The sequence below is a fragment of the Hemibagrus wyckioides genome, linkage group LG17 (genome assembly GCF_019097595.1).
Source record: "Hemibagrus wyckioides isolate EC202008001 linkage group LG17, SWU_Hwy_1.0, whole genome shotgun sequence".
In the NCBI taxonomy this organism is placed as follows: Eukaryota; Metazoa; Chordata; class Actinopteri; order Siluriformes; family Bagridae; genus Hemibagrus; species Hemibagrus wyckioides.
Window position 1 is genome coordinate 18,190,705 of NC_080726.1, and position 27,962 is coordinate 18,218,666.

General features: G+C 40.1%; 3 protein-coding genes and 2 non-coding genes across 8 annotated transcripts in view; 3 read left to right on the forward strand and 2 right to left on the reverse strand.

The window, feature by feature from the left end:
- cwf19l2 (CWF19 like cell cycle control factor 2) overlaps nt 1-4,121 on the reverse strand; it is an 18,626-nt gene extending 14,505 nt beyond the window's left edge. Inside the window, exons 1-5 of one of the 2 annotated variants that reach the window (XM_058413617.1) lie at nt 4,009-4,121; nt 1,454-1,564; nt 1,149-1,274; nt 878-985; nt 1-57 (exon numbers count right to left, since the gene is read on the reverse strand). The exon at nt 1-57 is cut by the window's left edge and continues 63 nt beyond it. In XM_058413617.1, the coding sequence (XP_058269600.1) occupies nt 1-57; nt 878-985; nt 1,149-1,274; nt 1,454-1,564; nt 4,009-4,101 (495 nt within the window). In that variant the 5' untranslated portion in view covers nt 4,102-4,121. Of the gene's footprint in view, nt 61-877; nt 986-1,148; nt 1,275-1,453; nt 1,565-4,008 lie in introns of both variants that reach the window. The other variant, XM_058413616.1, reaches the window with a different exon arrangement.
- A 2,018-nt stretch (nt 4,122-6,139) lies between these two features.
- On the reverse strand, nt 6,140-6,211 carry trnag-ucc (transfer RNA glycine (anticodon UCC)). Its single transcript has one exon. It is a non-coding gene; the product is annotated as a tRNA-Gly (tRNA).
- A 2,692-nt stretch (nt 6,212-8,903) lies between these two features.
- On the forward strand, nt 8,904-11,489 carry lrrc51 (leucine rich repeat containing 51). 3 transcript variants are annotated; one of them, XM_058413971.1, is made up of 5 exons: nt 8,904-8,942; nt 9,042-9,105; nt 10,039-10,244; nt 10,384-10,532; nt 10,643-11,489. In XM_058413971.1, the coding sequence occupies exons 2-5, from the start codon at nt 9,054-9,056 to the stop codon at nt 10,782-10,784; spliced, it is 549 nt and encodes a 182-aa protein (XP_058269954.1). In that variant the 5' UTR covers nt 8,904-8,942; nt 9,042-9,053; the 3' UTR covers nt 10,785-11,489. The 3 variants fall into 3 exon arrangements, with proteins under 3 accessions (XP_058269954.1, XP_058269953.1, XP_058269952.1); XM_058413970.1 differs by having other exon boundaries at nt 8,920-8,959; nt 9,047-9,105; XM_058413969.1 differs by having other exon boundaries at nt 8,922-8,959.
- Nucleotides 9,479-9,550, forward strand: trnag-ucc (transfer RNA glycine (anticodon UCC)). The gene has a single exon. It is a non-coding gene; the product is annotated as a tRNA-Gly (tRNA).
- Nucleotides 11,490-11,744: 255 nt separating the features above from the next.
- Nucleotides 11,745-16,577, forward strand: lamtor1 (late endosomal/lysosomal adaptor, MAPK and MTOR activator 1). Its single transcript, XM_058414206.1, has 5 exons — nt 11,745-11,975; nt 13,344-13,486; nt 13,577-13,654; nt 14,054-14,177; nt 14,287-16,577. The coding sequence occupies exons 1-5, from the start codon at nt 11,934-11,936 to the stop codon at nt 14,377-14,379; spliced, it is 480 nt and encodes a 159-aa protein (XP_058270189.1). The 5' UTR covers nt 11,745-11,933; the 3' UTR covers nt 14,380-16,577.
- Nucleotides 16,578-27,962: the final 11,385 nt, after the last annotated feature.

Genomic DNA, 27,962 nt, shown 5'->3' on the forward strand with positions numbered 1-27,962 from the left:
CTCGGCAACCGATGTCGTCTTCAGGGCCAGGAAGTCAAAGGTCATCCACTCATCTCTCTGCTGAAGGACCAAACGTTAAACGACGTGCGAGTAAACGATCTGAGTGCACGGATACACACACACTCACATTGACAAGTACACTGATAACGAAAGCATTAAACCCTTAAGTATCAATCTCAAACAGTTAAAGAGTGCACTCAGAAGCGTGCACTTGATGGTCATCTCCCACAAACACACACAAACATCTAATTTGTAGTTGAAGTGTCTTGGACGGCTTCCTGATCCCTAGACGATCATTAAGCAAAATCACCAATGTTCACAAACACCAATGTTCTTGCCACTGTGAGTTCACTGTGGGCGTGTCCCAAACCACACATGTGATTTACTATAGAAGCCACATAAACACCATAATACACCCCACAATCATCAGTCTATGGACGTGTCCTAAATCACACAATGTGCTGCTTTTCAAATGTTACAGTAGGTGTTGTGCTTGGAGCTAACCTTGTGAGGTGCGCTGTGGGATTGTCTGGATTTCCTGCACAGTACTTTGAAAATTACCAAAATAGGGCAACATGTCTGGTTTAGGACGAAGCACCTGCTGACTGGAAAAACTAGATGAAGAGTGGCGAGTCTCACACACTCACTCATAGCACTTGCACTCTCATGGCACTTACATTCCCAAACACTCGCACCATGACTCTCTCTCTCTCATTTATACACACATACACGCACACACTCATGCAAACTCACACCCTCTAATGCACACTTTCAAGCCCTACTTTCTATCCACACACACACACCCTTCTTCCATCCTTTCACACACACTCATGTACACTCACAGCCTCTCTCACACTCCTGCAGACAAAAGACATACTTGGCCAGTACTGGTGGAGACACTTGGGGTCTGAGTCTGGTCCGAGATCTTCCATGCTTTATCCACATTTCCTGTTGTGGGCGGAGCCTCCACCCAATTATCAGAGTCCTGTAAGCAATCACCATGCAGACATAATTTATGTACATAAACAGTAAGGACACATAAATGTACATAAACAGTAAGGACACAAAAAACGTAATATATGAAGAAAGCGAAAAATAAAAATGCTCAATTGGCAAAGAGACAACATGTAAACAATCAGCGAGGAGACCTCGGAGCTATCGGAAGAGCGCTCGCCCTGGGATTTTGGCTTCTCTTTCTTCACTTTCTTCTTCTTCTCCTTCTTCTTCTTTTTGGATTTCTCCTTTTTCTTCTTCTTGCTCTTTACGGAATTGTCCTAAAAACAAACAAAAATACTCAACGGTTACAAAGATGTTAGAAGGCGGGGCTTAAATGGACAGGAGCGGGGAAAAAGTGTTCTAAATTACTCTTATCTGAATCTCTTATATTTTCTAGAGGACAAACAGTATTTAGTGTAGCATTATTTAATCCCCTTCCACACACACACACACACACCTCAGTGATCTGCTGCAGTCGCTGCTCAATATCTGGGAGCATCCAGGTGTTTTCACCTCGAGCCTTCCTCTGTTCCTCTCTTCGCTCATCTTTCTCATACTGACGCTTGGCCTAAAGGGAGAGGGGGGGGGTGTGAGAGAGTGAGTGAGAGAGAGAGAGAGAGAGAGAGTGAGAGAAAGAGAGAGAGAGACAGAGCAGAAGGTGGTTTCCTTTTAATAAGGCTCCTGAAGCCTTTCTGTTCTGCGGATGCTTGTGTGTGTGTGTGTGAGTGTGTTTTGAAGCATCTGATGTCACACTCACTCTCATCACTGGTGTTTGTTAAAGCTAACACAGCTGGAGAAGAGATAGCAGCATATCATTGGGATTTTAAAAAATGTTTGTACATGACACGTCACTAACATTTCGGAAACAAGTCGATTCTTTGAGTCAGTTCTTATGAGTCGGCTCCTCAAGATCTTTCTGACGAGTCGATTTTTTGAGTCAGTTGCTTAGAGTCTGCTCTTATTGTCACTGGCTTTTAAAAACAAAGCTTTGAGTCGAACCCTCAGCATTTTCAGATGCTGACAATGCTGTTATTCTTACAGATTTATTTGATCACAATGATTTTATGGAAACCTCTTTCAAACATCTGGGTCCGACTGAACACTGATTTGAGTGACTCAAATATGATTCAAAATACTGATATATTCTCAATTAGAAAGTAGCCAAATGCTTTATTTCAGCCACAGATAAGCAAAGAAGAGCTGATCATAACTCAGTATGAAGAGGTAGCATATAAATCGAGTGTATTAGGAAAGGAGATCATTTTCTATTTTCTATTTCAACGGGTTTGATATATTTTGTAAACGGCAACAACATGTAATGTCATTTCATTTATAGACAAATAGACAGACAGACAGACAGACAGACAGACAGACAGACAGACAGATAGATAGATAGATAGATAGATAGATAGATAGATAGATAGATACTTTATTCATCCCAATGGGAATTTTATTTCTTAAAATGAATAATCGCTTTAAACTTTCATAAACTGTCTAGTTTACAAAACAGGGAAAAACAAGTCAATAATGAGTCGATTCTTATTGGTGAACTGAATCGAGTGATTTGACTCACTAAAAGAGGAGGAGCTCTTATCACTTGTATATACTCTGTGATACTACCACTAAACACCACACACACACGCACGCACGCATGTACGCAACGCGCACACACACTTACAAAGACTGTATGAGTAGTTCCTTTAATAATATATTTGTACAGAAAGCAAAAAATCTGAATCTTAAACGACTCATTATTGGACACACTGAGCATTATATAGAGTACAGACCCTGTTACTGAAGACTCTATTGACAAGTAAACTTATTTAGAGTGTGTATAGAATACACTGTGTTGGTCCCAAGCCCGGATAAATAGAGAGGGTTGCGTCAGGAAGGGCATCCGACATAAAACACTGCCAAATTTAATCATGTGAAATGTCCATACTCTAAATTTCATACCGGATCGGTCGAGGCCCGGGTTAACAACAACCGCCATCTGCGCCATTGACCTACAGGACACCGGTGGAAAATGGGCTACTGTTGGTCGAAAAAGTAGAGGAGGGAGGAGAGTGTGTAGACAGAGAGAGAAGAGGAAAGGTAAGAGTGTAGGACTGAGAATAGGAACTCTGATTGTTGGTACTATGACAGGGAAAGGTAGAGAGCTGGTTGATATGATGAAGAGAAGGAAGGTGGATATACTGTGTGTACAGGAGACCAGGTGGAAGGGTAGCAAGGCTCGTAGTATAGGAGCAGGATTCAAGCTGTTTTATTATGGTGTAGATAGTAAGAGAAATGGGGTAGGTGTGGTCCTGAAGGAGGAGTTTGTGAGGAATGTTCTGGAGGTGAAGAGAGTGTCAGATAGGGTGATGAGTCTGAAGTTACAGATTGAAGGGGTGATGTTGAATGTTGTTAGTGGTTATTCCCCACAGGTAGGTTGTGAGTTAGAGGAGAGATTCTTGGGTGAATTAAATGAGGTGGTAGAGAGTATTCCCACGGGTGAGAGAGTGGTGATAGGAGCAGATTTTACTGGGCATGTTGGTGAGGGGAACACAGGTGATGAGGAGGTGATGGGCAAGTTTGGAGTTAAGGAAAGGAACCTTGAAGGACAGAGGGTTGTGGACTTTGCTGTGGGAAAAAAAGTGGAAGTTAGGGAGAGGCCAGATTAAGATGGTTTGGACATGTTCAGAGGAGGGAGAATGAGTATATTGGTAGGAGAATGTTGGACATGGAGCTGCCAGGCAGGAGGCAAAGAGGAAGGCCAAAGAGGAGGTATATGGATGGAATAAATGAGGATATGAAGCTAGTGGGTGCAAGTGTTGAGGATGCAGAAGATAGGGATAGGCGACCCCTGAGAATACTCAGCTATTTAGCATGCGGCTAAAAACATTAGCTATTCAACGCGCCGACGTTCTCCTGGGGGTGCGATTTTTCATTTATACTCGTTTTTTTGCATGTAATAAATCTTAATTCTAATAAAACACACATGTATTAAATCTGTTATAAATCCCAGTTTACCTTTTGGAGAATTTCCTCGCGCGCTTTGCGTTTTAATTCTCTTCTCTCCTCGATGCTGCCCGCGCTCTCAAAACCAGCCGCGTAGGCCGCCATGACATTGACGCAAACCGAGGAGTGCGTTGCCGCAAACACGGCGTGCGGTGTCGTAAATCAAACTGTAATTGTCCAACACTAATAAAGATAGTGCGGCACACATTTCATACGTTTTGAGCAGTAAGCTTAATTAAGATAGAGATGAAATGATTTTAATATGAATTTATTATGAAGACGAATAGAATTAATATTTAGATGTAATATATAAAATTCGTTTGTATTTCAACACTGCATTAACTTCAAAAGGATCTGAATAGAACAAATGGCATAATGTCAAGTTCAGGTTTATGACTAAGTCTTTAACAATGATGTGAAATTAAACTATAGCCCTCTGGTTCTCTCTCTCTCTCTCTCTCTCTCTCTCTGTATGTGTGTGTGTGTGTCCTCCGGGATAAAGAGATGAGGTTAGATAAACTGAGCTTCCAAAACCAGATCATCAATGCAACCACTGAGCCACAACATGGTCAATAAAACACTCGCAGAGAGCTCTCTCTCTCTCTCTCTCTCTCTCTCTCTCTCTCTCTCTCTCTCTCTCTCTCTCTCTCTCTCTCTCTCTCTCTCTCTCTCTCTCTCTCTCTCTCTCTTAGTAAAGAATTAATCAAATACACATAAAGTGTATAAAAAGCATCCATGCTTATCACTCAAGGACAGTAAAGACATTCTAAATTTTCTTGTAATGTATTTTTGTGCAAATTAATACTTTACTTTCTCACTATCTCTCTTTTTCTTCTTTATGCGTCCTTAGGGGTGTGACTTGAGGGGCATTCCAAATATTTAAAAGGGTTGAATGAGTTCAGGTAACAGGGTTAAGGGTTGATTGGGTATTCTGGTATTTCTGAAACTGCTGAAAGTTAACTTAAGTAGCTACTATTTACAACCATGGTGAGCAGAAAAGCATCTGAAAACACATGTTGAACCTTGAAACAGATGAGCTACAACAGAACAGCAAAGGATCTCACTGGGGTTCCAGAAAGTGCTCATCTCCTGAGATTTTTTAACCCACACAGATTGGTGCAGAAAACAAAAAACATCAGGTTCTGTAGATGATCAAGAAGGCTACAGTAACTAAAAAAAAAACACTCTGGACAGCCGCGTTGAACAGAAAAGCATCTCCGAACACACAACATGTTGAATCTTGATGAGGTTGCAGCAGAAAAGCACACCTGGTACGAATCCTGTCAGTCAGGAACAAGACTCGGAAGCTACACATCTGGAAAAACATCCAGACTCATGAGTTCTGCTAGCTAATTACACAATTTTCAGTTCTCATTCCAACAAGATTCTTCTTGAATCTTGAATCATTAAATCATGATTACTTCAGTTTCAAGATTCTACCATGTTTGGTTCAGGCTGAGAAAAGATAAATGTATGTTTTATAATAAAGACTAAAAATAAATATATAACCACATCAGATGTCTTTAAATGTTCCAAAATCAAAGACATTTATTTATAGTCTCATCATGGATTGTTAATCTCTGTGAACTTTGGTGTATTTACTCCCTAACAATATGTATTTCCATCTTGTTGCTTTTCCCCCTCATTATCTTAGCTGTGATCTGTTCGAAGCCTGCCTTAGTTCTCTGCTTTAATCATTGGGAAACAAGATGGCGACCGTAGCACTTTTGAAAATGTCTGCATTGTGACTGCATTGCAATTGCTTCCTTTAGGGATACATTTAAGATATGCACCGGTGGTTGGGGGGGGGGGGGGCAATGCAGCCTGAGGCAGCCCTTTATGACTGCGATGATAAGCCTGGATTTGGGACACAGCCAGTCAGATATACACAATTTGTAGTGTGAATATAAATGACTGCGGATGTTTGGGTAAGAGAGGAACTGGTGGGCTTACTGCTGTGTGTATGGGGGTGAGAGAGAGAGAGGAAGATGGGGGGGGAGAGAGAGAGAGAGAGAGAGAGAGAGAGAGAGAGAAATTTGTTTTAAAGCTTAAGCGTATGTTTTCTTCAGTGATTCAATGCTGAAAATGGTCAATAAACTTTAACACAATGCCAGATTTAGCACAGTGAGGCAAAAAAAAATGATGCGTTGGCCGGGAATCGAACCCGGGTCAACTGCTTGGAAGGCAGCTATGCTCACCACTATACCACCAACGCATGTGTGAAAGCTAAAATTGTAAAGATCCTGGAAAATTTCCCCGCCCCACATGGCACATTCCAGGAGACTGAGGTGGAAGTAGAAGGTTTTTGGAAAAAACTGTGATCACATGACCTGAGGTAAACTTAGTGTTGGATATAATGCAGAAGTCTGTCATGTTATGGTTATAGTGTGTGTGTGTGTGTGTGTGTGTGTGTGTGTGTGTGTGTGTGAGAGAGAGAGATAGCGCTGTTTTTTGTACTTGAATAAACAGTCCTCACTTTCTCTGTGAAGAATCACAAACTGAGAAATTCCACACTGACTCTGTGTGTGTGTGTGTGTGTGTGTCCCACGTGTGTTCCTGTTTCAGACTGAGTAAAAGCCTTTCAGTGTTTTGCCCAAGTTGTGTGTGTTATAGTTATAGTGTGTGTGTGAGACAGAGACCTCAGTTATCCTTGAGTCAGAGGTTATTTAGTTCTGAGTAATTGAGTTACATTTCCATATAAAAACACACACACTCTCTCTCTCTCTCTCACACACACACACACACACACACACACACACACAGACACACAGATACAAATACATATAAAACTCCAGATCTTCTCAGAATTATACAAATTTCTTGTCTCTGATCTCCTGAAGCAGATATCTGAGCATGATCTGGAACACAGCCAATTAAACACTTCAGGTTTTGTTTGTTAGTTGGTTTGTTTACATTTAAGCTTAATATGCTAAGTTAAATTAGTCAGTGATTAATTTCTGGGAAGACAAATCACTTTATAATGATACGTATCAATGATACCTTAGCAGCTTCGAGAGAGAGAGAGAGAGAGAGAGAGAGAGAGAGAGAGAGAGAGAGAGAGAAGTGAGGCAGTGACTGTTTATAGCTGCTATAATGTAAGTGATAGCAATAAATAATCGATAACTTGTTTCACAGATGCTCCGTAATATTAAATGTAACGAACCTGAAGTACAAGCTGTTTTTTAGTCGAGGACAAATGACGTATTACAAATTACATCACTGCTCGAACCTGTACCGGAAACACGATTCGTACTGTACACACCAGCATTATTAGTATTATTATAAACAACAGTATTGTAAATACTGCCATATAAATAAACTCGTTACTAAATCGTTTCGTCATACTTCACACAAGAAGTAGACGCATTTCCGCGCATTTGCAGCACAAATCATGTTTCCGGTACGGATCGAGTAACAACAAACAGAATACAGTCAATTTTTTTAAAATGTTGAAAAACAACTCGCAGTAAATGGGCTAATTTAAAGGACATTAGTAAGACGTGTTGTCTATCGGAATGATGTCTGTCACCTTCACATTCAGCGGCTTGTAGCCCCACCCCTCTTCCGATCCTGATGTCGCACACTTTAACAATTTAAGCTAACATCTAAACCCATCAGTTCAAACCGCCAGCGTCCTAGTTTACTGTGGTGTGTTTCCCTCTAGCGGTGGCATGAGGAAGTGCTTTAAAATCATTTTGCATGCACAGAGAAAGAAAAGGCACAAAAGAGCAAATTGAGGGGGGAAAAGAAGCTTGCTTCTATTTATTTTGAATTTTTTATACAGTTTAGGCAGAAATGCAAACGTTACACAAGACCGTGATGTTCGAACTGACATGTCGACATGTTCGACTGACATGTCAAGCCAAGTCAAGAAGCTTTTATTGTAATTTCAACCATATAGATAGATAGATAGATAGATAGATAGATAGATAGATAGATAGATAGATAGATAGATAGATAGATAGATAGATAGATATCACCTCAGATTAGAGCCAGGTGCTGGCTTTACAGACCATCAGTCTGACCAGACTATCAGTAGCAGACATATCTCAATATCAACTGTAACCCTACTTGTTTTACAATGTAGAAAGAAATAAACATCAGGAAAGACCATGGAATTAGAAGATGTGTCTATTTTCTATTTTAAACTATATATATATATATATATATATATATATATATATATATATATATATATATATATATATATATATATATATATATATATATACTAAAATAAAAACTATTTTATCCCTAATTTATCCCTAATGAGCAAGCCTGCGGCGACGGTGGCAAGGAAAAACTCCCTGAGATGATATGAGGAAGAAACCTTGAGAGGAACCAGTCTCAGATGGGAACCTCATCCTCATTTCGGTGACACTGGACAGTAAATAATGTAACCAATTAATGTCCTTTCTACAACAGCAATCAAAAGACCAAACACACAAACAACACAAAACAGTAAATGACACATAGTGCCGATAAATGTGCAAAAATTAAAACAGAGGAACTGTAAACCAGCGCTTTCTTTATAACACAGATGCTTGTAAACATATACATATAGCAGCAGATGATGATAAAAAATAGCACAAAAAAATAGCAGTAGCAGCAATTGAATAAGTGTGCAAATACAAGCATGTAAAGTAAACAGTTATAATGTGCGAGGAGTTATAGATGTGTGTGTTGAGTCATGAGGACAGTCAGAAATTAATAAAACTGTATATAGGGATTATTACGAATCAATAAGAAACAACAGATAAATCACAGGATATATTATAAACATCATAAATAGATTTAATGGGACGCCATTTTCTTTTCTTTTTTTTTTTACAAGGTCGTTCTCTGGAATGTAGCCTGAAAGGGACAAAAACTACACTTCCTATCATTCTGTGCAGCTCGTCTCCTTGGTAACCGTTTATGTTTGGGACACTGGTTGCGGTCGGATGGTTAGTTTGTGCACTTGGTAATCGTGTGCTTGTTTCTTTTACGCTTGTCGTATGGTAAATGTTTATTTATTGCGTGTTTAAAGTGTATGTTTCTTTAAGTTTAGGTAAAACATGTTCGGGGCTCCTGTGGACTTCTCTTTTAAAGATCTGTGCTCTATAGAAGGTGTGTAAACAAAGCAGTTTTATGGTACACCGTTTTATTTGTGTTGTAGTTTGTAAATTGTATATTTTTTTAAAAACTATTCTTCGGATCATTCTACCTGTGAAATCGCGTTTAATTTCGCAAAGACAAGCTTTACGTCAAAGACTAGAATGACGGCATGGAGACGGCGTGCTTTGATTGGTCCAGACAGGCACGTGAGCGACTCGGGCAGTTTAATGTAGTCCGGAAGTGAATTGTTTTAAATAGAGCGATGAAGTCTACGAAACATAAAGACTGTTTGATGGAAAGCAACTATTTTTTTCTGACGTCACACAGAAAAAAAATAGAGTTCTTTTGTTTTCTCTTGAATTACTATCGTTTTCAACTGTCACGTGCGTTGGTGGTATAGTGGTGAGCATAGCTGCCTTCCAAGCAGTTGACCCGGGTTCGATTCCCGGCCAACGCAGCAAGTTATTTTCTATTCATTAATCAATGTGTTTTTCAAGTCCACTTAAATATTAATAAACCTACACAACTAGTAAGTTTATGTTTGTAACTAAGAGTTACTGATTTTACCTGAAGGTTGATTATTTTACAATAATTACAAAGTATTCTAGGCCCTGTGATGGACTGGTGACCTGTCCAGGGTGTACCACTGCCTCTCGGCCCCAGTGTGTGCTGGGATAGGTTCCAGCAGATCCCTGTGACCCTGATTAAGAATAACGCGGGTATAGAAAATGGATGGATGGACAAAGTATTCTAAAGAATTTTATTCCCCTTATACCACAGCAACTTGACATCCATCATCACTGTTGACTGATTATGAAGGACACATTGTATTTTTATCAGTATACAGTTACACAATATTTTCCAGATTATTCCACAATATTTCAGATGTCTATTTAAAATATTAGCCTCATTGAGAAAACACTGTTATGTGTGTGTGTGTGTCAGGTGTTCTATCAGAAGAACCAAACAAGGGAGTACACACACCTTGGAGAAACTCAGAGGGGAAATTTTCTAGCCATGTTCTCCGTCTCAACAACAACCTTGTATCGAACATGACCGGACTTATGGAGACACTGTCTGCTTTATTCGTCGAGCCAAAACGACTCGCCTGGCTCGACTTGTCCTTCAACAACATCACACACATTCACCCGGTAAACATACACAGATATTGATTTCATTTCATACAAGGGTTCTTTGCTGAAACGAAGCATGTTCTCTCAAAGGAACAAACAGAGAATCAACTTGATTCAGAATAAACAGACCCCATCAAACACCATCTCGTTCTCTCAGGTCCTCACTGAGCTGGTGGAGTTGCGTGTGTTGTATCTCCATGGTAACTCGGTGTGTAATTTCTCTGAGGTGGACAAGCTTAGGACATTACCACTTCTGCACACCATCACACTACATGGAAACAACATTGAGACTCGACATGGCTATAGGTAAAGATTGAAGTTCATGCAGCATAAGCTTTTACTGGACTAGCAGTTGGGACAACAAGATGAAACCATTAGGATATTTAAATTTTTTACTTTTATTTCTGTGTTATTAGAAACTACGTGATCGCTACCCTTCCTCATCTGAAGATGATGGACTTCAGTGCCGTCACCAAGCAGGAGCGAGTCACAGCCTCCCTCTGGCTCAAGCCCAGGAGGAGCTACAAAGCCAGCAATCACACCACAAAAAACATTTAGCAGAAATCATTTGGATTAAGAAGAAAGTAGATAATTTGATAGCACACTATATGGCCAAACGTTTGTGGACACCATTACACCCATGTGGGGTTCTTCCTCAAACTGTTGTCATAATGTTCAAAGCATACAATTGTATAGCATGTCTTTGTACAGCATGACGATGACCCTGTGCCCTTGAGCTCCATGAAGACATGGTGCTCAGGTTAAGGTTGTAATGGAAGAACTGGAGTGTCCTGCGCAGAGCCCTGACTCTGACTCAACCCCACTGAACACCTTTGGGATGAACAGGAAGTCTGGAGTCTCCTCAACATCCCGACATCAGCATCTGATCTCACTTGTAGCTGAATGAACACAAATCCACACAGCCTCCATCCAACATCTAGCAGAAAACCTTCCAGAAGCTTATTATAACAGCAAAGGAGAATAAATCTGGAACGAGATGGGTGTGAGGATCAGGTGTCTGTAATCTTTTGGCTGTATGATGAATGTAGTGTAAGAGCATCATGGATGGAGAAAGCTCTGGAATGCCTTTACGATCACAGGAAGGCTTTTATTTATTTATTTTTTTGGTTCAAACCACAAAATGTGTCCAGATTTGTGATTTTTTTTTTTTAACAAAGCAAGGCTAATAAATGACAATAAATCCAAATGTGCAACATTTACAGCAAAAATAAGACTTCAGAAATGTACAAAAGAATAACGTGTGCTGACTTTAAAAATGTTTTCAAAAAGTAAAATAAAATAGTTTTTTAAAAATTATTATCAAAAGTTTTCTCAGACTTTTTAAAATTTTAATGTTGTCTAAAAAAATTATGATTTTTTTTATGCATGTGTTTATATTTTTATTTTATATTTTATACTCTTATTTAAGACAAAACGGCTAACTCTTACATTTAGCAAGGAATTTTTAAACCGATTTAACCGAATTCCGGAAGTCGTTCGGTTCTACAATGGCGGAAGTCGTCACGTTGTTGCCTTGTGTTCACAGAAAGGTGTCATGTGACACTCCTTAACGCGAGCAGAAACACCAGACAGAAGAGTTAGGGTTTTTTAAAGAAATAAAAATATCTATATTTCAGAGGGTTTCAATTCCCTCGTATATAAAAGCGAAGAGGGAGAAAGCGGAAGTCTGAGTGAGCTCGAGCTGCGATGGGGTGCTGTTACAGCAGCGAGAGCGAAACACCCGAACAGGTAACTCTCTCTGTGTTAGCATATTAGCATGATCATCGCCTATTTTAAAGAAGAGTTTGCTTCTAAAGTACTTATATAATAAACTACCCAGTTGTAGAAATATATGCGACTATATTAGCTGATTTCTACAGCTGTCATTCTCTAACTATGGTGTTCGGTTAGCTTTTTGGGTGCAAGTTTCTCACCAGTTTGAATACGATTAAAAAGTCAAAGCTACATGTGAGACAGTTCATGTTTGCACCTTTTTTTGGTGAGAAAATTCGTAGAGAGGTTCATAATATCTGTACATGCTTCCAGGTTTTTAACCCTATCTGTGCAAACAGTGCCGTTTAAGTGGAGTGCATATGTGCGCATGTGCGAAGTATAAGGACTCCGTTAAATACATGGACTGAGAGGATTCACTCTAGTGCACTTGTTTAAGTGCCCCAGCTAGGTTTAGTGTCCCAAATGCTTGCAGGTAAGATCCCTAATCCATCGTCGACTTATCGTTCACTAGGTCAAAGTTAGGCTAAAGATAGGAACATCAGACCATCTCACTGCCCCTGATCCAAATCTGACTGTAGTTGGGCAATAAGTCAAATTAGTGGGTTTAAGATGATTTGGTCAGAAAGGGCAATTGAGTCTCGGAGTGCGCTGCATTTGCCAGTGTAGGGAATTGTGAGTAAGCTGGCATCTGTTCCTATTTAAACATTAGGGACAGTCACAGGAACGTGACTCATGTTAAACCGTGCTGTCAACAAACAGAACCTCATCCCATTCCCAAAATTAGTGCATTTTGTAGGGAGCTCTGAGGCTTTTAAGACACAGCGATTATTTTTCAGGCTGTATGTACAATTAGTTTGTGTGTGTGTAGTGGGTGTGGGGCTGGGGTATGTTTAAGGCTGTGTCCCAAACAGTAGGCTTTAACAAGAAAGTTAAAGATGTAGCTGACCTTCTAAGAAGAAAAGGCAGCGTTTGGGACAGAGCCGAGTCTAACAGACCCAACTTTGTTTCTCTGGATGGTTGTCACCTATTAGGGGAAGGTTTAGGATAAGGCACTCTTTATTATTCTTTTTTTTTTTTTTTCCAACTGGAGTCAAGTAAGGATGTATGTTTGTGTTCCAAATGCTTTGTAAACTTTTGTTTGTTTTATTTAAAAAAGGCTGATTTAATAGCAGGGACACTAATACAAGTCCAGCATTTGGGACAGAGCCGATCTTTACAACCACGTTGTTTACAGATTGAATCATAAATCCCTGTTCCCTGTGTTAGTGTGTAGTGAACGGCAGCACAGTGCATTATGGGAATCATGTGCCTCCTTTACGCTGTGCCACTATCCAGTTTCAGTGAACGGTGAAATAACAACTTTTTTTTTGCTCCGCATGACAGGATGGAGACGAGCGCAAGCCGCTGATCCCGCACCCGAACCCGGACAGCAAACCGCCAAACGGGACAGAGCGGAACCCGGCCAACATCTCGTCCACCCGCACAGACGAGCAGGCTCTGCTGTCAATCATCAACAAGACTGCACAGTGAGACTCACATACTCGCGCACACACAGAGCTGTCAAGTTTTCAGTGTCACGGGAAACATAAACTGATTTGTCTTTTCCTTTCTGTCAGAAACATTATCGATGTATCAGCTGCAGACTCACAGGGAATGGAGCAACATGAGTACATGGACAAAGCCAGGCAATACAGGTGTGTGTGTGTGTTTGTGTGTTATTAGGCATATATCTGAGTGTAAAATGAAAATTGATCCAGTCAACTGAAACAGCCAAAAAAGGGAAACAAACGAGAATGAGAAAGTAAAAGAATAAAGAAGCCTTAATGCGGAGTTGAAAACTCACTCAGAAAAATGATATGCAGCTATATATTTTTTAAGGAATTGTGCTTATTCTAATTGGATGGATTTTAGACCACCTGACTGCTAGTTCTAGTCAAGCCCTGCCCCTGACAGCATTGCTCTGTGTTAACATCTCTCTCTCTCTCTCTCTCTCTCTCTCTCTCTCTCTCTCTCTCTCTCTCTCTCTCTCCCTCTTCCTCTCTCCCTCTTTCTCTTTCTCATTTTCTCTCCCTCTCTCTCTCTCTCCGTGGCAGCACGAAGCTGGCAGTGTTAAGCAGTACTCTGAGTCAGAAGAAGCCGCCTCCTCTGCCCTCCCTCACCTCCCAACCTCACCAAGTACTCGCTAGTGACCTAGTGCCCTACTCCGACATCCAGCAGGTACACACACACACATATATATACATACATATACACACACACACACACACACACACAAGTGTATGTTGAAGATGCAGCGTGTTATTCTGCGTCTCTCTCTCTCTGGCAGGTGTCTAAAGTGGCAGCGTACGCCTACAGTGCCATCTCACAGATCAAGGTGGACGCCAAAGAAGAGCTGGTGGTGCAGTTTGCTATCCCATGATTCTCCTCTGTCTTGCTCTCTCCACCCCCCTCTCTCTTTCCTCACCCTCTTTTTTTAGCTAACTAATTGATCAGAGACGATAAGCTCTGCCTCTTGCTTGTCCCTCATCCGATCTGACCCAACTCCTTTGAACTCAAAAAGCTAGTTCGGTTGTCCCTCATCCAATCAGAGGTGTTTTTTTCTTCTTCTTTATTAACTTCTTCAACTAATGCTAAAGGTAAACAGGGAGACCTTTGCATTGCAGCGTGTCAGGGTTCAGTGCAGTTAGCTGAAAGTTGGAGAGCAAAGCCGTGCTGTCATTTCGTTCCAGTTCTTTGACACTTTGTATGTAAAAGGCTGATGCTATAAACTTAATCTTCATCTGTGTTGCCTCGTCCAATCAGATGCATCGGTTTTCCTCCTCAAGATTCCTCGTGCTAAAGCAAAAAGATTAATCTAGTCTAATACCCCTGCTGTCTTTTCAGTCACTGGGACCCACAGCTGCTTCTCCATTAACTTTTCCAATAAACCCACCAGGTCTCAAGCACTGACGGTTTGTTTGTTCGTGTGTATGTTGTGACAGTTGGTGTTTGAGCATATTTTCTTCCTGAAAAGTCAGACTCTATTTTGCCATTATTACAATTTTTTGTTCACCTCCCAGTTCCCACTCACATACCCCGTCATACAACAGCCACCAACCAGAGAAGGCGAAGACTAACACAAGCATAACGCACAAAAGCGCAGTCCGCCCTCTTCCCCGTGCATGAGCTCACAGATACCCGTGATTGGCTGGTGTCACTGTGATTGACAGGCGAGAGGACTGGGTTGGGGTTTGAACTTGCAAGCTTCTGACAATAGGACAAACATTTTTCTTTTGCCTCTCAGAAACTCTTTATAGTCCATGAGAATGTTCTTATCACTCCATCTTCATTAGCATAGGGGGCAGGACAAGCAATATGCATTTTTGAATATTCCTCAGAGTCAGAACTGATGAACATTGTCATAAAGTTAGGTGAAGCAGAGGCTGTGAATTTGGGTGATGTGACAACACGAGGAGGGCGGGGTTTACTAATGAATATTCATGAGACGAAATCATTATGCATACATTATGCTTGCTTCATGCTTTGCCACAAATATTTTGGATTTCACACAAACGGAAAGGAAGAAGACGGTGCACAAAGAGAGAGGGCGGAGTCTTTTTTTTTAGCGAATGTTAATTAGTACGGACAGAGAGGGGGAAGCTGATTTGGATATTGCTTAAGGGTCATGCCTTCATTAGCCTACTCACGAAGAACCAGGTAGTAGATGGAGGAAGGAGCCTTTTCTCTGATGGATGATTTGCTGCAATGATTTATTTTTTTATTTTTTTTTTTAATATTCTTACAAGCGTTCCTGAAATGTTTATGGGTTTATTCGTAATAAATTATATTAAAACTGTTGAACAGCAGAGAGGAGGTGGGCGGTCGTTTACAGAGAGAGGGGGCGGGGCTGAAACTGGCTATTTGATGTATATGATTTTCGGCATGTATATGCCTTTAACATGCAGTGTGTGTGTGTGTGTGTGAGGGAGAAAATTAAGATGCAGTGCGCGAGGAGAAGCGTGCTTTACACATCAGTAGCCGATGTTTTTATTCAGATTAGCGCATGCACTTTTATGCTGCCTGATCAGACGACATTATTATGCACGTGCCAATAATCCGATCTAATATTGCGATAACATTTTATTCAATTTATCAATTCCTAATATCACTGGGCTGTACTCATATAATCATATGGAAATACTGATAGAATCACTGATGATGGGAAATTACGTATCATTTAATGGCTTTTTATTAAAGGTTACTGGCACATGCGTAATCCCCATGAAGGACATCACAGACTGTTGGACTTCCTTTCCATAATCAGAACCTGATTGTAATTATTTATTTTTTTTTTTCCTTTTAATGTATTTATGTGGGCTGACGCACACGTGTGCGTGAGTGTGTGTGTGTATATACACTTTCACCATGTCACAAAAGGGACTGAACACACTGTAGCGGTTGTGTTTTTGTTTATTTAGCTTTGTTGCTCTCGGCTTTCTTTTGTTCTGTTCATGCAACTCACAGCATTGGTTTTCATAGCCTAGAACCAAATTGTTTGATTTCAATACTGTTAATACTTGCCTATGTTTTTTTTTTTTGTTGTTGAAATGAAGCATTAAAGACTTGTATAAAGAATTATCCACTGTGTCAGTTGCTTCGATCCTTTGGAAATATGTTCTGTCCTGCAGCATGTCCACCAAATCTGTGTCCTAATCCTTTTGTTTTGATTCAGATTAGCCCGATTAAAACACTCCTCGAGACTCCAGCTTTTGTCCTGATTCCAGCATTGCAGGAATCCCGCTACTCACTCAGTGTGCACTTTATTAGGAACAAGTGTATGTTTATTCATGTATGCAAATCACTAATCAGCCAATCATGTGGCAGCAGAACAGTGCGTAAAATCATACAGATAGAAAATGAAAGATAAGTGTGATTGCAGCGACTTGGTGCTAGATGGGCTGGACTGAGTGTTTCAGAATTGTCCGAACAAGAAAACGCATCCTGTGAGCCGTGTTTCTGCAAGCACCTTGCTGATGAGGGACATCGAAGGAGAACAACCAGACTGCTCTGAGCTAAAATAATCACTCTATGCAAACATGGAGTGAGGAAAAAAAGCATCGCACACAGGAACAGGAAGCCTCTGAAGATCATCTGAAGTTCTTTAAGTTGGATGATATTCTAGACTGTGCTGCTGTTACATGATTTACATCCTTAATGAGACATTCAGGAGAGATGTGTATGTGTGTGTGAAGAGGAACCTTGAGTGGAACCAGACTCGGATAGGAATCTTATGGGTGATGCAGGTTGTGTGTGTGTGTGTGTGAAGAGGAATCTTGATAGGAACCAGACTCAGATAAGAATCTTATGGGTGATGCAGGTAGTGTGAGGATGTGTGTGTGTGTGTGTGTGTGTGTGAAGAGGAACCTTGAGAGGAACCAGACTCAGATGGGAATCTTCTGGGTGATGCAGGTAGTGTGTGTGTGTGTGTGTTGAGGAAGCTTGAGAGGAACCAGACTCAGATGGGAATCTTATGGGTGATGCAGGTAGTGTGTGTGTGTTGAGGAAGCTTGAGAGGAACCAGACTCAGATGGGAATCTTATGGGTGATGCAGGTAGTGTGAGGATGTGTGTGTGTGAAGAGGAAGCTTGAGAGGAACCAGACTCAGATGGGAATCTTCTGGGTGATGCAGGTAGTGTGAGGATGTGTGTGTGTGAAGAGGAACCTTGAGATGAACCAGACTCAGATGGGAATCTTATTGGTGATGCAGGTATTGTGAGGATGTGTGTGTGAAGAGGAACTTTGAGAGGAACCAGACTCAGATGGGAATCTTCCGGGTGATGCAGGTAGTGTGAGGATGTGTGTGTGTGTGTGTGTGTGAAGAGGAACCTTGAGAGGAACCAGATTCCGATGGGAATCTTATTGGTGATGCAGGTAGTGTGAGGATGTGTGTGTGTGTGTGTGTGTGTGTGTGAAGAGGAACTTTGAGAGGAACCAGACTCAGATGGGAATCTTCCAGGTGATGCAGGTAGTGTGTGTGTGCGCTGTATGTTAAGGATGAGTAACAGGACAGTCTGTATGATTACAGCAGCAGCTTTCAGGCACAAATCTACATTATACAGGTGAGAAAATCCAAATCTCTTCCCATTGCCATGATATGGATTTTATCAGTCTGTGACTCCTCAGGTCTTGGTACTGAAGGCTGGCACCCACAGGTGAGTGTGTGTGTGTGTGAGAGAGAGAGAAGTATATCTGGAGGCTGTTGCCATGCAGAGTTAGTGTAAGGTTTGTAACAGGATCCTTAGAGTTTCTGCTCAGCACCTGTTGAAGCTGGAAAGCCACAAACACATCGAGATCCAGTCCCACTGAAGGTTTTAAATCGTTCAGAGAAACTTGATCAGCCTGTAGAACGCTGATAAAACCGGGCCGCGGTGTGTTCGCATCTCTGAAAGCAAGAGCACGAAGAAGCAGATGGAAAAAACAGTCTTTATGTATCCCATAGCAGAGGATTAGACGGTTTATAGGAATAAATTGAGCATCTACAATCATTACTACAGTCTGACTGCAAATCTATTAAAAACACACTAGGTCATGAGAAATAAATCAAATCTGGATTTGGAAAAAAGAATAAATTAACAGTAAAGAGATATAAAAGTAAGAAATAATTTTCCTTTAAAAACAGCTTATATTAATCTAAATAAATACATTATATTAATAAAAAATATTTTTAAATTATTATTATTATTATAAATAATAATTATAATGAAAAACAAATGCCAAATATGTCATAACATTTTTACAATAGCAATATACAATAATTTAAAAAATTTGAATTTTTTAAAAATTGTAACAAAAATCTGATTTAAAAAAACCCTTAAAATCCCGTAAAACAAAGCAAGTAAGGATTGAATCAAACAAATATTATACAAAATAATTCACACTATTTGCTCATTCAGTATGAGAAACTATTATCTGGGATTGTTTGTTTTTTTTTTGTATTTTTTGTAAGTATTTTCTTATTTTTAAGGAATAATAAATGTTATTTTCATTTCTGTTTTTCTTGTTTGTTTTTTGTTTTGTTTGTTTGTCATTGGGGAAGTTTTTCACAAAACAGAAGGAGCAGGTCTATGGATCTAATGCACACGCTGGTATAAGAGTACTATTAAGCACAGGTTTTACACATGAAAACGTTCACAATTGCATTGTTTGGTTTCAAAATCAGCCGTTATGCGCAACGTGCTTTGTTTTTTCATAACAAGCTGTGTTGCAAGAAAGAATATGAAAGAAAGTTCCTGAATTACACAAAATAACGTATCATTAGAAGCGCTTGTGTTGTGTTGTGTTGTGTTGTCATGTTGTGTTGTGGTTTAGAGGAAACCAAAGGCAAACTTCAAAAATGAAACTTCATACACAGCAACACAGGCATGTCTGCTTTGTGGCTGGTGGTTCAGGAAGTGGCCAAGGCAGGAAGGAGGGTTTCAGGGGAGGGTGAGGAAGTATGATAAATAAAATCACGGTATGATCTGTAGAATTAGACTGTAGAGTAGAATTAAACTGTTAGACTGTAGAATTAAACTGTTAGACTGTAGAATTAAACTGTTCGACTGTGGAATTAAACTGTTTGGCTGTAGAGTAGAATTAAACTGTTAGACTGTAGAATTAAACTGTTACACTGTAGAATTAAACTGTTCGACTGTAGAATTAAACTGTTAGACTGTAGAATTAAACTGTTCGACTGTGGAATTAAACTGTTTGGCTGTAGAGTAGAATTAAACTGTTAGACTGTAGAATTAAACTGTTACACTGTAGAATTAAACTGTTCGACTGTAGAATTAAACTGTTAGACTGTAGAATTAAACTGTTACACTGTAGAATTAAACTGTTTGACTGTAGAATTAAACTGTTTGGCTGTAGAGTAGAATTAAACTGTTAGACTGTAGAGTAGAATTATGCATTTATGCACCCCTGAGCATCACACCCATATGATCTTACACAGTTTCATTTCAAATACAAATAAATATACACCGATCAGTCATAACATTATGACCAGTGAGAGATGACGTGAATAACACTGATGATCTCCTCATCATGGCACCTGTTAGTGGGTGGGATATATTATATATACCCGTGACCTGAGTATAGATCGGATAAGCGGTAAATGAAATATACATTGACCACTGGCATAACATCTGTCTAATGCCTAATACCCCCCTTTGATGCCTGACCCATCATGCACTGTGTATTCTAACACCTTTCTATCAGAACCAGCATTAACCTCTTCAGCAGTTTGAGCAACAGTAGCTCATCTGTAGGATCGGATCACACGGGCCAGTCTTCACTCCCCACGTGCATCAATGAGCCTTGACCACCCATGACCCTGTCACCGGTTCACCACTGTTCCTTCCTTGGACCACTTTTGATAGATACTGACCACTGCAGACCGGGAACACCCCACAAGAGCTGCAGTTTTGGAGATGCTCTGATCCAGTCATCTAGCCATCACAATTTGGCCCTTGGGTCCTGCTTCTAACACATCAAGCACCTCCTCCTACAAACTTTCTCCAATCTACACCAAATTTGGAACATTTCATTTTCAGCATAGAATTATCTGACAAAAGATTACCTCATAAATGGTTTTCCTGTAATGTGCCAGCAAAGTGGATTGTGAAGCCACCAAACCAAAATTTGAGGATCTTAGCATCGACTTTTTGTGACAACACCATTACTGGCCAAAGGTTACAATAAAACATGCTAAAAATTCTTACATCTATCTGCAATTTTCTCTACTCCTCCTCCAAATATTCAAAACCATTCTCCTGAAACGTTCAGGCAAATGCAATAAAACGGCATGTAAGTATGTACCACAGCGATGCATCTATATATTATCATAAAACTTGCTAAGTATCTTCAGGACCACACACTGAATATTCCCAAGAAGTTCTGCGACAAATTCATGGTTCTTTTTTTCCCTGCAGTTCCCTGGAATAGGCTGAAGTGAACATACCAAAAGTGAAGTGAAGTGACATATCAAATTCTACCAATGTCCAAATAACACCACATGTGGCAGACACCATCTTCAGACCAGTCTGGACAAAACACACCAAGGATGAATCTGACAGCAAACAGGAAGTGATGCTGTATCTCAGCAACCTTGAACACTGACACAAAACCTGGAACAATAACATGCTCAAAATACTTAAATCTAACTGCCATTATCGCTTCTTCTCCTCCAAATGCTGTCCAGTCTTCACCAAATTTGGCTCACATCATCCTAACACCTTCTGAACCTCAAAAAAACAACAGATTACACCATAGCAGGAGAGGCAGCTGCAGCAACAATGTCACCAGTCACAATGTCACCAATCTATCATAAATGGCAATGTTCTCTCGGACATAAAATGAAATGAAATGAAATGAAATGAAGGTCACCACATAAACTTTGGTGGTTGTTAAAATACCTGGATGGCAATATAGCTACTGGATACTTTGCTAGGGGAGAAGGGGCGGAATTTCAGATCATTTTACTGACTTGGATCTTTGAATCTCTTTCAGCGAAATAAACTAATATTTTTTATCATTTCGTTCATTTGAGCAGAATATAATTGCAATGTTTTGTTAATAGCCAATTACCTCGGCACATCTACTTACGCAAACGTGGATCACATTTAGAATAACAAAACTATAAACCAACCAAAGCCAAAGTGTAGGAAACAGAAATGACTAGTTCTCCGCTTAGCAGGGTCTTTAAGCTATGCAGTCTGTTAGTTTCCCTCACCTCCCGTTCCAAGTCTTTCATTCTGAATGTGGTAATAAAATGTTGGTTAATGCTTTAAACCTTATCCATATGATGGAAAATATGAATTTGATACTTGTTTAGAGTGGAATGTAATCTAGTGATTTAAATCCATACTGTTATTTGCTTTTATGTTATGCCACTGTGTCCTTTATGACAAATCTTTTTATACAAATGTTATTTATACCAATATGTCCAGTCTGCATTGGAAAATATGATACCAGGAAAAGCAAACTAGGGACAGAAATAAACAATAGGTACTTTGTGTTTGTAGGCTCAGTTTATTTTATTAAGTAATATTTGTTTACAGACAGTCAAAGGCAGAGAAAGGCCAAATGAATTAATTATTATTTTATATTATATATATATATATATATTGCCAAAAGTATTCGCTCACCCATCCAAATAATCAGAATCAGGTGTTCCAATCACTTCCATGGCTACAGGTGTATAAAATCAAGCACCTAGGCATGCAGACTGTTTTTACAAACATTTGTGAAAGAATGGGTCGCTCTCAGGAGCTCAGTGAATTCCAGCGTGGAACTGTGATAGGATGCCACCTGTGCAACAAATCCAGTCGTGAAACTTCCTCGCTCCTAAATATTCCACAGTCAACTGTCAGCTGTATTATAAGAACGTGGAAGTGTTTGGGAATGACAGCAACTCAGCCACGAAGTGGTAGGCCACGTAAACTGACGGAGCGGGGTCAGCGGATGCTGAGGCGCATAGTGCGAAGAGGTCGCCAACTTTCTGCAGAGTCAATCGCTACAGACCTCCAAACTTCATGTGGCCTTCAGATTAGCTCAAGAACAGTGCGCAGAGAGCTTCATGGAATGGGTTTCCATGGCCGAGCAGCTGCATCCAAGCCATACATCACCAAGTGCAATGCGAAGCGTCGGATGCAGTGGTGTAAAGCACGCCGCCACTGGACTCTAGAGCAGTGGAGACGCGTTCTCTGGAGTGACGAATCGTGCTTCTCCATCTGGCAATCTGATGGACGAGTCTGGGTTTGGCGGTTGCCAGGAGAACAGTACTTGTCTGACTGCATTGTGCCAAGTGTAAAGTTTGGTGGAGGGGGATTATGGTGTGGGGTTATTTTTCAGGAGCTGGGCTTGGCCCCTTAGTTCCAGTGAAAGGAACTCTGAATGCTTCAGCATACCAAGACATTTTGGACAATTCCATGCTCCCAACTTTGTGGGAACAGTTTGGAGCTGGCCCCTTCCTCTTCCAACATGACTGTGCACCAGTGCACAAAGCAAGGTCCATAAAGACATGGATGACAGAGTCTGGTGTGGATGAACTTGACTGGCCTGCACAGAGTCCTGACCTCAACCCGATAGAACACCTTTGGGATGAATTAGAGCGGAGACTGAGAGCCAGGCCTTCTCGTCCAACATCAGTGTGTGACCTCACAAATGCGCTTCTGGAAGAATGGTCAAAAATTCCCATAAACACACTCCTAAACCTTGTGGACAGCCTTCCCAGAAGAGTTGAAGCTGTTATAGCTGCAAAGGGTGGACCGACGTCATATTGAACCCTATGGATTAGGAATGGGATGTCACTTAAGTTCATATGCGAGTCAAGGCAGGTGAGCGAATACTTTTGGCAATATAGTGTGTATATATATATATATATATATATACACACACCCACACACTACTCACAAAAAGTTAATGATATTTGGCTTTTGGGTGAAATTTATGGAAAATGTAAAAAGTTCACACTACAGTGATATTATATAATGAAAGTAGGGCATTTAAGTAGAAGCATGCAATGGTGATTTCCTCATCTCAAACAATTTATTGTAACAAAAGCCAACAACAGTGGTGGGTATACCACAACAAAAAATGTCAATGTCTCAATAATTTGTCACGTGCCCTTGACCATCAATTACAGCTTGACAATGACGTCTCTTGCTGTTCACGACTTATTGTCTGCTGAGGCATGGCATTCCACTCTTCTTGAAGGGCGGCCCTCAGGTCATTGAGGTTCGGGGTGCAGGGTTACGAGCCTCTACACGGTGACTCAGCTGATCCAATAGGTTTTCTATGGGATTCCGGTCTGGAGAAAGTGCAGGCCACTCCATTTGAGGTACCCCAGCCTCCAGCAGCCGTTCCCTAATGATGTGATCTCGATGAGCTGGAGCATTGTCGTCCATGAAGATGAAATTAGGCCTGTGTTGTTCATGCAGGGGCACAATGACTGGATTAATGATGTTATTCAGGTAGTATTGGCTTATCACTGTACCATTCACAAGATGTAGGGCAGTTCTGTATTGAGTAGACACACCTGCCCAGTCAGTCACCACCACCACCACCAACAGTGGCTGATGCATAGTGTTCTCCTTGACGTCTCCAACATCGTTGGTGGCCATCATTTCTGCTCAACGTGAATCGACTTTCATTAGAGAACAGCACTGAGGCCCACTGGTCCCTCATCCAGCTGGCCCATGCAAGACAATGACCCCTGTGCCTGGTGGTGTGGTCAGGTACCCTTGCAGGTCGTCTAGCACGCAGACCACGCTGATGTAAACGGTTTCGAATGGTCTGACGTGACACTTCGTTTCTAGGATTTGAAAACATCAGGGGCTGAGCCCGAAACATCAGGGGCTAATTAGGGAGAAGACGTAAGCAAGAACACATTTTGTAAGAGCTTTTTTTTATGTAATATTATTTAATAATAAACACAAATTGACACAAACACTATGCAACTTTAAAAAATTAATTCAATCTTTTTTCTGACTCCTCTCATCATTTCGGAGTCTTGCTACTAAAAAAGGAGTTCATTAAATTCATTTCATATTCTCTCTCACACAGGTATGCCATGCATTATTATCTCTTTTACAGCTTGTGTGTGGGGCAGTGCTGTGTAGATCATTTTTTATTATTATCATTTTACAATAATCTATATTCTATAGATATATCTATATGCACCTCTTATATCATTCCTCATTTATGCTGGCACTAATGTATGTATTATTCTTTGTTTGCTTGTTTATTTTTTACAGCCTCTCTTCTCTTCTCTTCTCTTCTCTTCTCTTCTCTTCTCTTCTCTTCTCTTCTCTTCTCTTCTCTTCTCTTCTCTTCTCTTCTCTTCTCTTCTCTTCTCTTCTCTTCTAGTTCTCTCAACTCTCATCTGTCTTGCTGTTTGTATCTTGTCTACTTCATGCTCTTGGTGACTTTTCTATCCTATTTTTTGAGGGTGGAATCATCACAGAGTATCTCAGAGACTGGACTTGAGCAAAACGGTCAATTACCATACTAGTATTTGTGTACAGTTTTGAGAATTCCTTTTTCAATTGACAGAACAGCCGAATGATGGAGTCTGTTCTGGTCCATTGTTCACCTAAGCCATGTATGTATTTTAACTTAAATACTGCATTAGCTAAATAATAGAAAGTCAAGATGTTCAGACTGTAATGTCTTAGTGCTTTAACAGTTTATATTTTATTTAGATCTATCTTTAGGCTTATTTAATTCAAGGCTTTTGTACATATTGGGTATGGAATAATATTCAAAAAGGTCCTATATGTCAGGGGTTTTCAGAGTCAAAGACAGTGGGCCTCCTTTTTTACACAACATACATACTTTTATCAACTGTGTTAACATTAAAAATTAAAAGTTAGGCTATGTTATCTCAATAATAAGATTACAGTGTTTGTAAAGGCTGTAAGGTGTTTTAGTCACGTGGTGTGTGAGTGTGTATAGGTGTGATCGACTTAAAACGCCGCTGTGCAGACCGATGCGGTGAGAGCATATTGGAGCGCACACTCTTGTTGTATTTTGGTGCACGCACGTGCGGAGAGAGATGTCAGTCAAAATCGCATACAGTAACGGCAGTAGTGCTCAACTAAACTGATCAACATTTGCTTACTTCCTCTACAAAATTTGCGATAAACATTCGGGGCTAGATTAAAATCATTCGGGGCTCGAGCTTCTATGCCTTTCTGTGACTCTTCCAGGCTCTCTGTATCTCTGTCGCAACCTGCTGATGACACTCTGACACTCTAAGCTCAGTGGCCACTTCCCTCTGAGAACATCCTGTTTGAAACCTCACAATGGTGAGGTACTGTTGATCAGTTGTTAGGTGTCGTCTTGGTCTCATGATGTCAAAATGTGAACAGCATGATGAAGAGGACTGTTTAAATACCAATTCTAATTGAACCAGAAAATTTAATGGTCAATTCATGGATCAAACACCAGTTGTGAATTTTGCCGTTAAGCACCTTGTTAGAGAACAGCAAGTTATGCAAAAAGTACTGAAACACTGAACAGTTGGACATGTGCATTCAAAATTGTAGAGAAGGTCAAATAAAGTTCACCTGTAAAAGTTATAGTGCATTTTAGGTGCATCCTGAAATTTCACCTGAAATATATATATAAATAAAATATAATATGAGACCCTGAGGGAGAACAAAGGACCTGACCCAAAGCTGTGTCCCTGGGGGAAAACAAGCCAGCGTCAGGAACACACTGAGAGCCCGTGCACACTGCACACCTAGCATCCTGCTCGCCAACGTCCAGTCGCTGGAGAACAAGCTCGATGACCTCAGGGCCTCAAACGCGCAGCGCCAAACTTTTATCAGCACATCACCTGCCCCACCAGGGGTAAAAGGACACTGGACCACTGCTATACAACATTCAAAGACGGCTACAAGGCACAATCTCGCCCTCCGTTTGGGAAATCCAACCATGCCGCCATCTTCCTCATGCCAAAATATAAACAAAGGCTCAAGCAGGAAGTTCCGGCACAGAGGGAGGTTGCACGCTGGTCAGACCAATCGGTGGCCACTCTACAGGATGCACTAGATGACGCAGACTGGGACATGTTTCGGCGCAGCTCTGATGACATCAACATGTTTACGGAAGTGGTTATGGGATTTTTAAAAAAAAATTTTTTAATTTATTTAACAGTACAGACATCGAACAAGTAAGACAATAGGACAATACAATTATAAACAAGATAAAAAAGAAAGAGGAAAAAAAGTATACAAGAATATACATACAGACTTATTGCCAGGATAAGGAGCACTTAACATATAATTAAATCTCAAGGAGACACAAAGGACGAATATAAAGATAGTTTTCATTGCTTTCAAATTAACAGAACTTTGGATAGTTTCCATATACATGTCTAAGTCCACTTTGAATAACGAAAAGAGAGGTTTAGAGCCAGTAAACTTTTGTCTGTGAATGTGAAATTTATCTAACAGCAAACACAAATTAATGATGTAATACTTCCATATATTCTCTTTTGAGTATTCAAATAATCCAAAGAAGGCATCTTTAAAACAAAAAGAAAAGTCACTTACAAAGTAAGTTTGAATAAATGTTAAAAAATCTGACCAAAATTTTTCTGTGAAGGTGCATTGCCAAAACAAATGACCGAGGTCTTCTTCAGAGGAATGACAAAAACAACAATTCACCTCAATATCTGACTTGTATTTTCTCAAAAAAAAAACTTTAGCTGGGTAACATTTGTGAAACAATTTAAATGTTATTCCTTTTACTTTATTTGTAAGCAGATACTTATGAGGCAAGGTCCATACTTTCTCCCAAGGTATATTCTCCACAATATTATTCCAATATGGTATTATATAGGGAATTGTTATCTCTCTCTGGAAGAGAGCTCTGATTTTATAGTTATTTTTATGTTGGTCTGCAGATAAGCACACATTTCTGATCACTGTATCAGTTAAGTCCAAAAAGTAAGTACGTGGCCATGGATATGTAGCACCTTGCAACAGAAGAGACACACCAGAGGGAATGGCATTGAAAACAGCAAATTCATCAGCAGATGAAGGATTATTATACATCTGTAAGAAATCTGAATTGTTGTAAAGTCTGCCATGAGACTGAAAAAGATGACCAACTAAAAGGTTGTTTTCAAACCAGTTGTTTAAGAAAAGTGATTTATTCTTTGAAAGAACATCCTTATTATTCCATAAATAATATTTGTGCAGAGAAAAGTTGTGTTTGTAAATTAAGGACCAGGCCAAGAGCATCTGCTTATGGAAATTAGAAAGTTTGACAGGGATCTTTGAAACATTATAATTACAGAGTAAGAGAAAATTCCAGCCACCAACTTTAGAGAAAATAAAATTAGGGATAATATTCCAGAGTGAAGTGGGGTTTTTAAGAAAATTCTTAAGCCAATTTTAAAAGTATTGTTTTGTTGTATTCATTACTGGTTTTCTAATATAGTGGGGTTTTTTTTCCAAACAAAATTGTTTA

Bases quoted from the DNA above. Each gene is read 5' to 3' on its own strand.
- lamtor1 (XM_058414206.1), top strand. From the start codon at position 11,934: ATGGGGTGCTGTTACAGCAGCGAGAGCGAAACACCCGAACAG. The intron at 13,487-13,576 runs GTGAGACTCACA...CCTTTCTGTCAG, and splicing joins ATCATCAACAAGACTGCACA to AAACATTATCGATGTATCAG. The intron at 14,178-14,286 runs GTACACACACAC...TCTCTCTGGCAG, and splicing joins CCTACTCCGACATCCAGCAG to GTGTCTAAAGTGGCAGCGTA.
- lrrc51 (XM_058413971.1), top strand. From the start codon at position 9,054: ATGTTCGGGGCTCCTGTGGACTTCTCTTTTAAAGATCTGTGCTCTATA. The intron at 9,106-10,038 runs GTGTGTAAACAA...TGTGTGTGTCAG, and splicing joins AGATCTGTGCTCTATAGAAG to GTGTTCTATCAGAAGAACCA. The intron at 10,533-10,642 runs GTAAAGATTGAA...CTGTGTTATTAG, and splicing joins GAGACTCGACATGGCTATAG to AAACTACGTGATCGCTACCC.